We start from the raw sequence: 17,113 nt of genomic DNA, 5'->3' as shown, positions 1-17,113 counted from the left end.
TGAGCAGAGCAGACAGGCGAGAGCAGCGTGCCCTAGAGTCATGTAAAATGCAAAGGAATATACTACTCTATTAAAACCTCCTGATGGCAGAGAGAGGCTACATGCACGCACACACACACACACACACACACACACACACACACACACACACACACACACACACACTCATTTACATGTTCTTATTTTTATACATGAGTGGAATGCACTTTTACTTATTGTTCACTCAGCTTCATCGTAACATCCAGACACCAGCAGTAAGTCATTTTTGCTAATGAATGCAATGCATTCACATTAGGTGTCTCTTGGTTTGAGTATAGAAATATTAAAGCTATGCACTTTATGACAAAGTCTGTTTATCAGGTCTGGGGGGGGACATCGTTGCTTAATTCAGTTACCATAAAGGGAAATCTGTTTCCTTGACCGACAGAAAATCGACCCAGATTCAGAGCTGTGGTTTGTTAACCATCTTCTTGGCACCTCCTCATCCCAACTTGTCATCTGGTATCTCTTCCACAACACTTCTGAGTGCACTCCTAAGTGTACTTAACTCTAGCAAGTCCACATGTTCTCCTTTCATTATTAAACCCTCCCAACAGACTATCAACTTTTTATTCTGCCTGGTGCCAGAAGTTTCCTCTTTCAAATATTCTCCAGCACTCATCTAAGCCCCCTAACCCCAAACAACACTTTAAAACACTTAAGTCTGAAACCGCCCCCTCGAATGCAGGACAAAATATTTACTTCAAGACAGGAATATTTTTCTGTCTGACAACAAGCCAGCTTTATGCCTCTTAAGTAGTGAAAGTGCCGGGAGAAGTGCAGCTCTGAAAAGAGAGATGTCAGATGACGTGTTCCTTTATCATCGCCAGTAGAGCCGGGAGACGCTTTTATGAGACATGCACATTATTATTGATAAACAATCTCAGTGCTGCAGGGCAAAAGTAGTTAATGTCGACTTAGCTCTCATGCTCATCTCTATTCTTCCCGCTTAATTGTTGTGCAACACTGATGTACGTTGCATTTCAGTTGCTTTGGTAAACCAGAGGTTAACCAGGGTTACCTCAATGCTTTCTAGTGTTCACAGTTCAATCCAGGCTAAATTTAAGCAGCAGACATACCGTTTTATCTGGTTACATCCCTCACATACACATACGCATACGCATAACATCACAAATATCATTTCAGACAGGCAATACCGACACACCTCTGCATGTATAGCAACACACGGACACAAAACATCTTGAGTCTGATCCCAGGTAATGATGTACAAGGGAAACGGTGAATCTCAGAGCTCTCCTCAGGCCTCAGTGTGACTATTTTTGGAGTCGGCGCTCATCTCAGCTCATCTCTTCTGACTCTCTCTTACCACTTACAGTTTGTACTCTCTCTCTCTCTCTCTCATGCTTCCCTAAAATGCTTGCTCACCCCGAGCCACTTGTTTATCAGTCTAATGTTTGTTCTTGTCAGGGACAATATGTTCTCTCTCTGCAGCAGTCTACACAGTTATTCTTCATCTGGCCCCTGGGCTGTTCTTAGTCAGCCCGTGTCCCCAGACACCTCTCCACTGACCAATGGAGGGATTTAACTATTTATGGCTGTTAGGTGTAGGCTTCGTACAAGCAAATTAGGTAATGGTTGAGTATAGAGCACTTCAGGGGAAACCAAGTGTTAAAGTATTTAGTAAATGCTGACTGGAGCGTGGGGGTTTTGTGACATCAGATAGGGATTATGAGGAACTCATTATGAATGAAAATGCTTTTTGTAACAACCAGAACAGTAATGACTTCTATAATGATACTCTTGCTAAGATTATGTTTGTGACACCTGAAAAAAAAATCATCCTAAAGGTATTTCTGCTGAAAGCATCTTTACAGAATCCCAGCTGAGGCATCTCAAACAGAAATTGCTTGGAAGCTTCCGGACCAAGAGGAATTTTCCTTTTTCGTTTCCGTCCACTTGGGATGCGATTTCACACCATTAGCACCCCCCCCCCCCCCCCCCCCCCCTCTTCCCCCCATCTAAACTCACACCACCCCTGGACCATAAATATTTCAACCTCTCAATCTATATTCATTATAAAACACATGCCCAATGCAATATGTGGTTGTGAGGACATAGGGCTTTTATTTATTCATCTTATTTATTTATATTTCTTTCCTGAGGGCGAGACGTTGGTTTCTATCCATTTGTGCTGATTGCTGGCTATTATAGAGCACTTAGAACCTCCCCTGAACTGGCCAGGGGGGAGCACAATCCTCGAGAGATCCATTCACTTCAGGGCTAAGAGGTGTGTTTGTTGTGTCTGTTTTTGTGGAGAAATAACAGAGAGTTATCACAAGTGTGATAGCAAACACAAAATATCTATAAAAAAAACTGTCACGGCTCAGAACACACAGGACTGAAACTCAGAGACACCGGTTCAAACAGTTCATTTTTATTAAAAAGTAATGCAGGCAAGTGCAGTTAAGGGCTTGGCGAGGGGTGAAGTCAGTTGACAGGCAGAGGTCAGTGACAGGTGTGCAGGAAGACCAGGCAAAAAGGCAAAGGTAGCAGGCAACAGGCAAAGTCCAAAAACAAGCAGGAGGTCAAAAATGGGCAGGCACAACAAGGAGGCACGGAAAGACTGGAACGCTACAGCTGGGATGGCACGATAGTCTGGCAGGGTGAGAGTGGAAATGGACATGTGTATATACTCGGGAGCTAATGAGGGAACAGACAAGTAGGTGGGTGTGGGGCAAACAGGTGTCTGGAAAGGCGGGAAAGGCTGAGGGCACTGCAGAGCCGGTGGAAGTGACAGGTTTGAAATGACAGTGGAAAAAATGGTTCCAAGTAGGCAGAAATGGATGAATGAATAACTGAATGACCTGTGACAACTTGAACATTGTGTTAATATAATTAAATTATTAAATTATTGAGTTAAATCGTTCTTACAAGATTTTCTGTTTTGGTTTTCATCACAGGAATAGTCCGTATGATGTCCTGTTAATTTAATTCAATATCATTAATATCATTATAAATATATTCTCCCTGCTCATCTTATGTAGCTGTGTGGGCTTAAGATACGTTTTCCCTGGTGATTTTTAAGTTAATGTATAAAGTCAAAAATAATAGAAAAGAAAATAAGAGAACTCCAGCTCTGCCAGCTTCAGGATCAATAGGGTTTCAATATTAAGCCACCAGCCATTTTCTTCTGCCTGCCATTGGCAGTAGTTGTTTCTTTAGTTTATCTTTGAGCTCTCCACATCAGTTAGCCAGCTGGTCAGCACCACCAGAAGCCAGAACGTCAGAGACTGATCCTCCAGGCTTCACGGTTGGAATCCCACTGTGCCACAACAATGCTGCTGGTTGAATGTTCATTCTGGCTCATTCTGCTGGAAGAGCCGTCCAGCTCACTGAGAAATCCACAGAGCTCAGGCAAGGGTTGTACAGTAACTTAGTCTGCCCTCTCATGAAAAACAACTGCCTCATTTAATCACTTTCACATTTCATTTCATTTACTATGTTTACAGTTACTGTTCAATGGTTAGTATAATTAATTTACTAATAGGATTCTATCAGCTATAAATGAGGTGTACAGTCAGTGTTAGAAGCTGAATCAGTTTGTCAGTTCAAGATTTCTTTGGCAACCGTGGTGGAAACTGGTCGTGATACCTGAAGCCCCCTAGTTAACACCACATATAACATAATTTCTCTGCTGGAATAGTTAAACTAGTGACCTGACTTTCCTTTTTCCTTGTGAAGGCCAAGGCACTGGTAGATTAGTTTCTTTTATACTGACATGACATGAGAGAGAATTCCCTTTGATAAACAGCAGCTCTATTTCAGCTGTAAACTTTTTAGTTTGACCTCTGCCACCAACAAACAGTGTTCTTCTTTTAGCCCTGGATTTAAAAGTAATCAAATGTTGGCCAAGTCTCAGATAAAGTAGATTGTTATAGCCAGGTGTTTTCTGGTAAAGACTTCACATACATGTTGTTGCTCAGGTTTTTTTTTTGTTTTTTTTTTTTGTCCAAGCTCTACCGGATCCATGTGACCCACTAAGATCAACTGGATGGCTGATCTTCCTGAACTGCCCTTGTGTTGAATTGTGTAGCCCTTAATTGGATCACATGTGCAGCGGGACTAAAACAAAAACTTGCAGGACACGAGGTGTTTAGGGACTGGGTTTCACTGCAGCTATTTACTCAGCATCATCCAGTGAAGCTGTAAATGGCAGCAGGCCAGTGTCTGTCTGGTCTCCTGGGTGTTACTGTGTGTCATGTCACTATAGTAGCGTGCGGGTCAGCTCTACTACACGCACAGTACATGTTCTGCTCTGCTTAGATCTAGATGACCGCATCCTGTGGTACAAGACCATTAAGGTGCGGGTGGGAATGTTGCACGGACCTTTGTAGTTGAAGGTGTATGTGGCCATCTTTGTGTGTATATGTGTGTGTTCAGTGTCACAGAAACAATCTGTCCAACAGTGTGTGAAAAGGCTTAAAGGTAAGGAACCAGGACAGCTGTAGGTATCATTATTAACACAGGAACATAGATGTAACTCAAATTTAATTTCATAATCAGTGCTGATGAGAATGTGAATCAGCAAAACATGTGGCTTGAATATACAGTGAATGTGAGTGTGCTTGTTTGTGACATGTCTTGACATGACTTGTCTTGCATTCATCGCTGTTGACCTGACAAATATCTGATATTTCTGTTACTTTCACTTTTAAAAGGATGTGATGTAGTTTAGCGACAGTCACAGTGACAGCAGAACCTTTAATCCAGTCTGAGAGCTAAAGCAGAGACTGACCTGTGTCTTGATAACGTGAGTGAAATTAGTGTTAAAGCGTTCAAATGAAACGCAAGCAAACTGTAAGTTATGCTGGTTCGTGGAGGACAGAGAAAGATGGTGGTAGAAAAAGTTAGGACACTCTAACAACTCTATCTGTTGGTAATGGACCTATATTGACTTTCAGCATGAAACCACATTGAGTATTCCATGTCTGCACATAGTGGAGCTCATTCTCTGGTGTTATGGATAAGTGTTGACCCCCCCCCCCCCCCACTTTGTGCAGGCACTTCCCCCTAGACTTCCCCTGCCTCCTGTCCTTCTCCTCCTTCCTTCTCCTCTTTCCTCTGCCTTTATCCCTCCATCTTACCTATTGATTGGCCAATAATGTGTTTTCAGTGGTAGATTAATGGCACATTATCCTGACAAGGGTGTCTGAGGGGACAGGACGTGAGAGACGATGCTCTTTAATTGATTCGCAGATTGTGTGTTTGTTTTTTGAGACAGAGAGAAGTAATGAAAAAAGTTTGAATTTAGATTATTTTACATAGATTTAATGCAACTGGAGTGTTTTTATCTGTTGTTTGTTGTTGGGCTCTGTCTGAAAATACTGAAATCTGTGAAATTGCTGTTTAGAGGTGAATTTGTGTGCAACATACATGTTTGCATTGCATGCTTTTTTTTTTTTAAAAACCACCAACAACCTTTGATAGGCATCTGTCAACTCTGGCAGCTAACATTATACATGCTCTAGTGACACATACCCCAGCAGCTAGTAGCAATGATAATGCTAAATGAAGCACGGGTTATACTTAAAAGCACACTTATACAATTTCTATTCAATCCAATTTCAAAGGTTTCTTTGGTTCAGACTGAAATAGTGCTATGTTGACATTTTTGTTTTTTAGTGAAGTGTCTCAACTGATGGATGGATTGCTGTGAAATTTGGTACAAATATTCAGCTGGGATAGGCACCGGCTCCCCCACGACCCTGACGGATCAAGTGTTATAGAAAATGGATAACATGCTAACATGATAAACTAGAATGGTGAATGTAGTAAATATTCACCATGATTACCTTGTCACTGTGAGCATGTTAGCATGCTAAAAGTAGCATTGAACTCATAGCACCACTGTGCTTCATTAAAGCCTCACAAAGCGTGGCTATAATCTTCAGGTGTTTTCACACCAAACATGCAAGAGGGAATAATTTGCATGAGGTAGAGAGCAAAATTAAGAATGTTACATAATTGTAGAAAGCAGCTAACTAGAATTACACGGATTACACTGCAATGTAATATCACGAAATTAATTTTCTAATCTCATTTCCCCGTCCTATCTGATACTGTCTGCCACTCCCAGTACGATTCAACAGTAGTGTTACACAACTCAGTGAACTGTAAGATGCAGAAAGTGAAGGTGGAGGTCAGTGTATTGGGGGGTCAAAGTTCACGTTTGTTCAACACAGTGCTTGCCTCTATGGCTTGTTCAGGGGCCCTGTCAGTCTTCTTTAATAACATTTCTCTTTGGATAGAAGTGAGATACCGCCTCGTTTCCTCTGCTGTGATTCTTATCTTTTGAATGGGTGCACGTCCATGTTCTCTGCAGACCTCTGTTAAAATCTATCTCCAAATACTTCCTGTCTGCTGTTCTAATGTGCTGATGGGCTTAGTTTACAGCACCATAAAGCATCTGGTAAACTGTCACACAACAGTTAATATTCAAAATGGACATGTAAATACGATACTCTGTCGGCAGGTTAAAATGGTCATTGGAACTTAATCAACACACACATTCAAGTTTTGGCCGAGTTTATATTGTATGGTCTTTAAATTCATTCATTTAAATTTATTTATTTTTACTCTCTCACTTGGCTTGCTTTGCAATTAACGTTTGGCCACGGTCCAGTCTGGTCTCATCCCCGCACTCTCTCACCTCTTATCTCTGTGTCTGTAGCACTTGCTTTTATCTGATTTCATCCCCTCTGCAATCTTTCAATTTCCTCAAGCAATTTGCATCATGGAGAAGCGGGGGTGGAGGGGTGGATGGGTGACTAAATTAGCAGATCAATAGACCATCAAACAGTCTTTAAGTGTGACACATACACAGACCTCGTGTCTCAGATTTCCCCCTCTAACTAATAGCCTCGTTGTTTACTTTACAATGTGCTGTGTCATGTAGTTTTGGTCTCAGGTTGCCCTGCAGTGCATCGGGACACCCCCGGGGGAATCCATACACTGGCTTTTCAGAGCCAACTGATACTGGAGAGAGCACCGGCAAATACTGCTTTCACATTTTGTTTTGGAGCGTATCTTATTTTATCAGAGTGACCAGCACAGTTGAGGCATTTTTAAACCGAGGGCTGTGGTTGATATGAATTTTTCCTCAGCAAACTGAAAACATTTTTTCACCATATAGACAAAATATATCTTCTAAATACAGCCCATTCCTTATTGTCCTACAGAGCCACAATTAGAGCGTCTGTATGAAATCCTCCATGTGAAATCTTTTGGTGACAGTCTTTTCTGTGCTTTCATGTTGCAGAAACATGTTCGAGGACGGTCTCTCCCATCGTCTTGGGCGATGACCTTTGTCAGATGACTGGAAGAGGTCAACACAGGTTAAAGTAACGGGCGAGCTGGGAGAGGGGCCCCCATCTAGTCATGCAGAAAGGAGCTGCCAGTGAGTTTTACCCAGGCGTAATGTGCGCGCACCCACACACACACACACACACACACACACACACACACACACACGCTCTCTGAGTTGCTCTCCAACCAACAGGAACAGCATTTCCTTGCTCCTGACCAGCCAGACCTCAGCTATAGAGAGGCGCAGACCCATGCAGAAATACAAACGTGATCGTAGTTTTTCCAACACAAACACACACTCATCAACTGGCTCTCAACAATCCCTCCTCCCTCTTTTTCTCTCTCCTTGTTACACTCTCTCCTCCTCAGACTCTCTCATTCAGTTAGAATCGCACACAGTCAGGCTTCAGTGCACAGACTACTGTGATGAACTATGACAGGGCAAGAGGTGGGAGGCAAGCAGAGTAAGAATGGGAGAGGAGGATGGAGTGACAAAATGAAAAGAGCACAGCAGTAGAGACAATTGGCACTTCTTATGACGAGCACTGAGGTGAATTAGTACATTTATGTCTGACATACTTAGAATGTTCTCCGTCATGCCAAATAAAGCTTTACATTAAAAAATAATTTTACCTCATCCTCTGCAGTCCAAAGATCCAGGTTTGGTGCCTTCTAGACAGTCTGATCTTCAATTAATGTCTCCATTCAATACAACTTTAATATAAGTCATATACCATTTAGCCACACCTTGCATTTTGACAGTCTGCCGTCATGTCTGATCAGATAGCCGCCAGGGATTGTGGGTACTGAGTACTGCTATGACTCTCTCTAGCAGCTCTGAAATACGAGACAACATGTCGGACATAACAGGCCTCTTTTCTTCTGAAAAGAGGCACTCACACACACACACACGCATGCACGCATGATCCGTGTCTCTGAATCTCACATATAATGATGCACACGAATGCCTCAGAGATTTCTTTATTATATGGTGCACTGGGTCAATAATGAACAGATAGCCTCCTGTTTCTTTTATATAAAATCCAGTTTACAGCAAAAATATGTAGGTATTCCTTTATAGTTTGGATTTTGTATTGTGTATGATTTGGGTTTACATTATTAAAAATGTAAAGGGTTGTAGCAAACTGCGCTGGGGGTCAAAGGGCAGCACTGATAAGGTCAAGTGACTTTCAGCTCAGTCAATGCAGGATGTGGATTTTCATTCCTCTGACACTATACAATTCATAGTTGTAGACCAGGCCTTGGCTCATCAAAGCGTATGTTGGATCCAGTTTAGTTCTGTGCTGCTCACAGATCTTTTTGTCCAAGTCAAGGATAAGTTTAAAGATAAGTTTATGGCATAAGAAGGGTGAAACGATTCCCTGCAGGGATCAATAAAATATTAAATTATTTTTGGTCTTGGGAAAATCATGAGGTTCCAAACATTACAGCGTTACACAGTGGAGCTTTTCAGACGGATTTGAGATCTTATAGATGCCAATATTATGAATCTCTTTAAATAATCACAAGAACTGTAAAGAGTTCAGCAGAAGAACATATCCCAAAACAAAATATGCAGTGCAGAGGGCCATACAGTATTTTACCACCTTAGTAATTTTCCAAAACATTTTTGCTTTTCAAAGAGAAACATAATTAGACTAACTCATATCACGTTGCCTGTTTGGTATACCATAATGCATAGTTTAGATCTTGAATAAGCAGGTTGTGTCACCAGTTTGAGAAAAATATCTAGATTTGCAAATTGACGCAAACTGTTTTGTACATTTTTCTTAGACCTTCAGTTTTATAACAGCTAAAATAAACTGGGATCCTCCTGATTATATCCAGCCATCATTGCTGACTGCTTTGTCTCTTTCATCCCTGTTTTTCTTTATAATATTATAAAGAGTTACACATTCCACTAAGCATATGATGTGACAACTAAGACAACTAAGAAGCAGGAAATCCAGAAAGCAGATGGCCCTGTTTCCTTTTTAGGGATTAGTTTGGAGCATTTGTTCACTCTGGAGTCTGAGGTTTATTTCCAAAGCGCAGACCTAAAGCTTTAGTAATACGCCTGACTTGAAGTTAGTCCATAAGGAATGAACCTTGGCGTGGCTTCACACGAGTAGGAGCACAGCTTTCCATTGTGTACACTTTAAATTATGCTGAGGCTGCTGGTGTATTGGTCTGTGGCTGTGGTACAACAGCAGAGTGGCCACCGTTGAGGAGGCGAGACTGATGATCTAGACACTGTCTCACACAGAAAATCAGGAAGGAACGAGCCTCACCTCCTGTCTGCATCTGTCAGCCACTTCTTGCATGGACCAAAATGTTTTAGATTCTCAACAAGGAACAAAATTATTGATCTACTGATATAGCATGTTGCTTAGTTTTATATGAATAAGCATTCACCAGTTTGTCTGAATGTGTAACCACTTGCTGTGTAGGTCATACGGGCTTACATATGTAATGTGAGGTGGCCCTTCAGCTATTGATCAGTATTTCTCCAAATGTTTTTAGTTTCTCATGGAGGAACAGAATTAGTCTAATTTTATGAGCCTGTGTGGTTTACCACAATGTGCAGTTTATTTCTCCAATATGCCAGCTATTTTAGCTGCAGATGAATATTTTGATTTTGAAAACTTTTTTTTTTTGACAGACTTACTGACATCACAGTTTTTATGATCCTGTTCCTTTTGATTAAAATATTCAACCAGCAGAATTTTATAAGCAGTTCTGAATTTTGCTTATTTTATACAGTTTATACAGTAAGTACTGAGGCCTGTGTTTTGCATTAAAAAAATTGTAGTGTGGGCCTAGAAACAATCGGGGCCCATTGGATTATCAAACATGGTGTCATTAAAGACAGATTTACAACAGCCAGTCTTTATGGAGCCAGGGTGTTTATGTTTTTGCTCTGATTTAAGATTTTGCTACTTCTGCATCATATAAACCTTATTGTATTCTTTTACCTGTAAAATCCACGTAGCACTGTGTATGCTGAAATTACAAAGGTACTTTAAAAACTAATGTTTGGATTCATAAACTGACTGAATGTACACTGAAAATTCTGCAAATATCTGCAAATTCATATATTCATAAACCATTGACATCTGAAACACAAAGTTCACCTCAACATACTGAATCAATCCTGTAAAATATTTCTTGAATGATGTTTTAATTACAGTTTCAGTAAATGGTGTAATGAGCCTATAGGCAAACGTGGAATAAAGTAAGAATAGTAGGATACTCAGAAAAAATAGACATGCGTGAAACATAGAATAAAATGTTAATTACATTCATTTAAATACATAGATAATTTCAGTAATTCAAAAATCATTATGATACAGGAAATGCATGCAAATAGCTAGGCTATGGTAATTTCTTTGGTGGCTTTAGGCTGCTGGAAATGCTGTTGTCGATAATAATAATAATAATAATAATAATAATAATAATAATAATAATAATAATATAATGAAATACCATGTAAACAATAAAATGTAGAAATTGATAGTGTTTTAGGCCTCCCTCAGGCTATCATTAGCTTAGCCTGCTATTTTCTAAAAACGGCTCTGTGTATCTGTAGCAGGTTTAGTGTCAGGCCTATAAAAACCCATAAATGAATGAAAAATAAATAATACCGAATCAGCTTATTTTTATGTGATATGTAACTACTCCTCTGTCGTATTAACTTGCAGTCTTCATAAAGTTAAGGCCGCAGGTCCGGCCTCACCATCTTAACACCTTAAATGCTCGAAACTTGGCAACAGACCACCAACAAGTGTCTCTTTCACGTGGAGAATTACTCAAACCATCATACGTCCCCGTCGTACAGGCTGAAGTACTTGCTGGCGTTTGAGAAGCAGAGATAAGGCGTGCTACTCCCCGGGTACACCACGGGCAGAGGCATGGGCAGCAGGCATCTCCCCAGCAGGTTGCTCTCTTTGTACAAGGCCGGGAGCTGCCCCACCACCACGGGCTTTCCAGTCTCGGGGAAATCGCTAACGGGTCCGTCGATTTCGGTCGAGATTTGCCGTTTCAATTTATTCCTGCGGTTCTGAAACCATATTTTCACCTGGGTCTCCGTCAGCTGGAGAGAACTGGCGAGGCAGGCGCGCTCTGCGCTGCTCAGATAGCGTTTCATGTCGAAGGTAGACTCCAACTGGAAAATCTGTCTCTTGGAAAAAATAGTGCGCGTTTTCTTTTTCGTTATCATTTTGCTCTTCTTAGCCGGGCTGCCTCCTTTGTGGGCGTCCGTGGCCGTGGTGGTGGAGCTACTGTCGTCGCAGCTGCTGTCCCCGCTCTCGAAGCGCACCTCCGTCGCCTTCCTCGAGTCTCCGCGGCTGATGATGACCGATTCCGTTGCTGCGCTGCAGTCTGTGGTCAACTCTGCAACAAATTTACACTTCGTTGAACCATCCGTGGTTAAGTCTCGAACTGTGCTGCATGCTACATTGACCTGAAACTCTAATACCATCGGATGCGAGTTGTGCGTAATGGTGAACACAGATCACAGAAGGTTTCTATTATACACAAGCTTGAGGCTACAAATTCATCAAAACCCTCTTACCACTTTCATGGAGCCTGCTGCCCGGGTCCTGCCTCTGCTCGGCTCCGTGCTCCTCGTGGTGACTCTGGAAACCGTCTTTACGCGTCTCCGTGGCCGAATCATCCTGCAGTCCGGCGGGGTGACAACTGTCACAGTTCCTCCCGCTTGTCTTGAGGTTGAGGATGTTGTCAATAGTGAATTTCAGAGAGGCGACGGGTCGACATGGTGCATCCACTTTGTTCATATTCTCCAAGGCGTAAGTCCTCTTTTGTTTACTTCCGCGACTCTACTTGCCGTTGACTCAAAACCGGGACGTTAATCTCACCACTAACGTCTCGATGCTCCACCAACCATAGCAGCAGCCGCTGAGCAGACACTACTGGGCTGGCGATGCTCTGCCTGCACCGCTACTGCATACACCGGATGGAGCGCGCTTTCTCCTCGCTGATTGGTCCAGAGGAGCTTGCAGTGCGGCCAATAACAGCGAGGGGATGGGAGGAGAAGGGAGGGCAGGAGAGTGTTGTTGTGTCCCCCCCCCCCCCCCCTTACACACCGCTTCTATCAAACTCTCCACTCATTCTCGTACATCTGCAGCGAGGAGACCCGGGGTCCGAAGCCCTACAGGGGACCTCCAGGAAAATAAAGAATAGTTTAATTTCACTTCTATTTCACACCACATACAGTATGTGCGCTGTGAGACCAAGCACAGAGGAGGGTGGTTTTGATCGTGGCCTCCTTTGTCTCTTTTTCCGCCAGACAGTTGTTTAATTTGAGTCAGAGTTGGGGGTCCGAAAAAAAAGTTTTCCAACTGATTTGAAAACTCAAAGTGACGTGGATCGTTATTATTGCTGTAGCATTGCATGTGTATCACTGTAATGTTTTCATAATATTTCCAAAAATCATATATCATCGTATAGAATTAGTCTGTTTTTTATGTGACTGGGCCTGCAGCTGTTTTAGGAGCTTAAAGGGAAAAAAATAAAATATATCCCAACAAATATAGTTGCTTTTAACTTTGTCATTATTATAATAATACGAAATATTTGTAGCATTTCAAATCCATAATACCTAGATATTTTTGTGCGAAATGTGAAACTTGGATTGTAGTAATAGCCCATTAGTTTTATTTCTTTTGCTTGGCCACCTTCTGTCTCTGCTTGTAATGCCATATATTTTATTTTATTGTAGAAAGTCGGAGTTTTGCATGAATGAAGTGCATGCATTTGGGGACAAGCTAAAATTTATGAACAATACATTTTCACATGTGGCGTTTTGATGTGGTCCCTTATTTAGATACTTAACTTCCTCAGTATTATGGTGTAAGGACGCATCTTAATGACTGGTTGACTGGTGGGCATTTGTTAAATAAAGTCTGCAAACCACTGGTTGATCTAAGTAGAATTCCATGTCTGTATATACTAATTCGGTTTGAATTAAATATCAGTTTTGACACTGATAATCAAAAAATATTTTGTGTTCTTAGATAACTTTATGAAGTACACAGATTCCCTCTACCCCCAAAGCAGGTGAGAGGAGCTACCTCTTACTTCCTACTTGTAGCATTAGTATATAAAGGTCAACGTTGTCTTTCCGAGGTTGCTGCTCTCAGCTTTGTTCTTTGGTTGTGTCACAGAACATATGGATTCACTTCATTTCTCTATAAACACTTCTCTGTGTGACCCTGCCCGTTTATGATTCACAGAAAGCAAAGGCACATTTGTTAATGCTTAGAAACAACAACAAAAAAAAACAGACAAAGTTGTGCTTGTTTTTTATTTATTTATTTATCTATTATGTGAAAAAGTGACAAAGTTGGAAAAATCTGTGGCTTTAAATATAAAAGTTTGCAAAAATATGTGTGTATTCAAACATACAGTACATGAACACCTTCGGCCTCCATTACCCGGGCCTGGTCATGCTTGTTATTATAGTCTATACAGTGACAGGAGCAGAGACTCTTGTAGAGGCTTATGAACAGAAATAGAAGAACGATTCATTACTTTGCGTTATAATCACGGACTCTGCGGCTCTTTGGATGCAGTCAGCAGTTTTCTGCGGCATTGTGGGTTATTGCACGATTCTATATTCACAGGGTGAATTTATGTTGTTAACAAACAGTCTGATGTATCAGTCTTGAACAGTCTTTACACCAAGCCGGTCATCTGCGACCTTAGCATGCTCATGGAGTGAGCAAACGAGGACAGAGGATAGTTGATGGAGCTAGAGAAGCCCGCAACGGGTGGAGAAACTGGGTGACCCGTCAAGTTGAAACCCAGCGCTGGGGTGGGTGCGGGTCCCTCGTGATACAGGATGGGGACCCTGACAATCCGCTGGGTCGAGTTTGGGATGTGAGCAACCTCTAGATCCGCCGCCAACTGTCTCTTCCATTTATTCCTCCGGTTCTGAAACCAGATTTTGACCTGAGTCTCCGTCAGGTGGAGAGACGCTGCCAGTCCCGCTCTCTCCGAGCTGCTCAGATACCGTTTCACATCAAAAGTGGACTCCAGCTGGAACACCTGACTGCGGCTGAACACGGTCCGGGTCTTTTTTTTCCGAGTGGAGCTCGAGTCAGACGATGCTTCTTGCTCCGACCGTGTGTCAGAAGCGTGCTGCGCGTCCTCGTTGTCGTCCGTCAGGTTGCTGTCACCTGTTTTCCGGTCGGTCTCATCGCTGCCCTCCGTTACCGACTCAGACACGGCGGGTGAACCTCTGTCACTGGTCGTTATGGAGCAGCAGTGGTCCTCTGAACTTGTATTATCCCTTGGACCTGAAAGGACAGAAAAAAACCATAATTTTTATTTTTTTTTTAAAAAAGTGTATATATATATATATATATATATATATATATATATATATATATATAGATATAGATATAGATATACATATATATACATATATATATATATAGTCTAATTTCTCTGTGTGTGGGTGTGTGTGAGAGATAGAGTCATGGCGGAATAAAGAATTTTTAAAAGATTATTAATTTATTGAAGTTCGGAAGAGATAAAACGTTGTCTATCTGACATTTTCACCCCTCCAAAGAAGTACTGTGGTTTTTAAATGAACTTTTATTTAAATACTACTTAAAATATTTTTGTGTTTTGCAGATTATTCGTTGGCAGAGAGTCGAGGTGCGCATGGGCAGGGTTAAAACGTTTTGATTGGATTCTGTAAAACACGATCCACGAGGAAGTTGTTTTAGGCCCATTTATGATACAGATAAGATTATAGTGAATAGATAACTGTCTGCCATCGAAAATCCAACAAGACCTTTGCAGTTTATAGCCCAATCCTCAGCATCCAACAAGTTAATGCCAAGTTAATTTACTGTGTGGGCATTGGTGTTGGCCAGTGGCACCCATGACTTGAGAATATAACTATGATGATGATGATGTTGTTTTAAAAGTCAAATAATCTAAATGTAAGTAGTAAAGGGAGGAGCAGTGTTTTATTGTGAGCAGCATAACTGGCACTGGATGTGCGTAAAAGCGTCATGTTGACGTACAGGGCTACACTGCGTCTCTGTTTGGGGTTGTGTTCTGGGCATTTTTGCGTAATCCATGTGCGTAATCTAGCGACTGGGTTGCGGGCTGATTACAAGCAACAATGAATAATGTCCAATGCTTTTGTGAAGTAGAGTGATCAAACATCAAACGTGAAATCTTGCACGTGTTTTACAGATCAATGCCTTGTCTCGGCCTGTTATTCCATAAAAAATGCCGAATGTTAACACACATTATAAAACAAATCGCGTCAGGCTGTGAATGAGCTGTGAGGAAGCTCGGTGAGTAAATGGAGAGAAGAAGAATCTGGGCTCCACAGTCGACTTGCCCTGAGTTTTTTTTTTTTTTTATTTAATGAAGCGAGAAGCAACATGCGACGTGCCCGTTTTATATATGAACTCCACATGCTTCTAATAAAGCCACCCCAATAAACAAGCGATCCCACGGTGTGTGTGTGTGTGTGTGTGTGTGTGTGTGTGTCTAATGACACCAGACAGGCATGATGGTAAATAAAAGCTGTATAAATGTGATCTAGAACCGACGACCATAGTCAAAGAGATGATTATGATATAATTCTCATAAGCCACTAATTCTGTAGTGTTTTTGTCTATTAAAATAATACAATAGACCATTATTTAAAAAAAATGTGGTGATCTGCTCGCCCCAGTCTATTCCACCTCCTCTAACAGTTCATGCAATAGCTGCAACAAACTATGCATTTTGTGTATTATATTGCACATAGGCTCATGATATGTTTTGCACCTAGAGAAAATACTGACTGTATTTCTAGGACGCATAAAAGCTACACTCACTGTGTGGTGTCTCCAAAGCTCTGAAGTTTAAGGCAGCCCCCCCGCGGTACCACTGCAATGACGAGTCTCTGTATGGAGACCTGGCCGTGGAGCTGGAGCCGTGGGGCGCTGGAGCGCCCGTGTCGGCGTGATGTGCGTCAAGGACTCGGACAGCAGAGACCGTTTCCACACCAGTTTCCCCTCGACTGCTGTCCGACGTGGGTTCCTGTCCGTTCCGCTCCTTGCCCAGTAGGTTCTCGATAAAAAACGACGACGCCCTCGATGAAGTGGGAGTCTGGGTTTCGGTCAGCTTCTCCTGCATGTTTTCCCGATTTCACTGCGCTTTTTCGCAAAAGCCGAGCTTATCCCGTCTCGATTGTGCGTCAAGTGGACCGAAGGTCCGAGCAGTCATTTCAATCCTCGCTGTTGTTGGGCTGTGATCAGATGAGGAGTCATGACAGAGCCGGGACGGGGATCTCCTCGGTGCCAGCGGGAGGAGAGGGAGACAGGGAGACGGAAGCAGTAGTACCGTGAAACGTCAAGTCAAACGCTTAACGAGCCGAGGGCATGCAGCTATTGGACGAGCACAATAGCAAATGGGGTTTTCCAAGGAAAGGAGACTGTCTCTCTGCGTCAGCCGCCGCTGCTGTGTGTGTGTGTGTGTGTGTGTGTGTGTGTGTGTGTGTGTGTGTGTGTGTGTGTGTGTGCGCGCGTTTGTGTTCACGTGCAGGGCCGTCCCCTCGAGGCCACGCAGCCAGGAGAAAACCTCTGTTCGTGGTACAGCAGTCTTTATTTGGGTCAATTAGAGTGCAAATCAAAATAAAGATGCGCCAGGGCAGCAGCCATCCCCGGGGTCGAGCCTCCCCCGGTCCACCGGTCCACTCTCACATAGGAAGCGCTTA

General features: G+C 42.3%; 2 protein-coding genes across 2 annotated transcripts; both read right to left on the bottom strand.

Moving 5' to 3' along the window:
• Nucleotides 1-11,182: 11,182 nt before the first annotated feature.
• Nucleotides 11,183-12,161, bottom strand: hmx4 (H6 family homeobox 4). Its single transcript, XM_041035333.1, has 2 exons — nt 11,939-12,161; nt 11,183-11,835 (listed from the first exon to the last, which is right to left on the bottom strand). Exons 1-2 carry the CDS (start codon nt 12,159-12,161, stop codon nt 11,183-11,185), a joined length of 876 nt encoding a protein of 291 aa, XP_040891267.1.
• Nucleotides 12,162-13,720: 1,559 nt separating this feature from the next.
• On the bottom strand, nt 13,721-16,823 carry hmx1 (H6 family homeobox 1). The gene is made up of 2 exons (XM_041036436.1): nt 16,233-16,823; nt 13,721-14,684 (listed from the first exon to the last, which is right to left on the bottom strand). The coding sequence occupies exons 1-2, from the start codon at nt 16,531-16,533 to the stop codon at nt 14,062-14,064; spliced, it is 924 nt and encodes a 307-aa protein (XP_040892370.1). The 5' UTR covers nt 16,534-16,823; the 3' UTR covers nt 13,721-14,061.
• Between the last annotated feature and the right edge of the window lie 290 nt (nt 16,824-17,113).

Source organism: Toxotes jaculatrix, chromosome 4 (genome assembly GCF_017976425.1).
Source record: "Toxotes jaculatrix isolate fToxJac2 chromosome 4, fToxJac2.pri, whole genome shotgun sequence".
Lineage (NCBI taxonomy): Eukaryota > Metazoa > Chordata > Actinopteri > Toxotidae > Toxotes > Toxotes jaculatrix.
Note: the sequence above shows the minus strand (reverse complement) of the source record. Positions and strands in the feature narration are given on the sequence as shown.

Bases quoted from the DNA above. Each gene is read 5' to 3' on its own strand.
- hmx4 (XM_041035333.1), bottom strand. From the start codon at position 12,161: ATGAACAAAGTGGATGCACCATGTCGACCCGTCGCCTCTCTGAAATTC. The intron at 11,836-11,938 runs GTAAGAGGGTTT...CGATGGTATTAG, and splicing joins CAGCAGGCTCCATGAAAGTG to AGTTTCAGGTCAATGTAGCA.
- hmx1 (XM_041036436.1), bottom strand. From the start codon at position 16,533: ATGCAGGAGAAGCTGACCGAAACCCAGACTCCCACTTCATCGAGGGCG. The intron at 14,685-16,232 runs GTGAGTGTAGCT...CTGTCCTTTCAG, and splicing joins AGCTTTGGAGACACCACACA to GTCCAAGGGATAATACAAGT.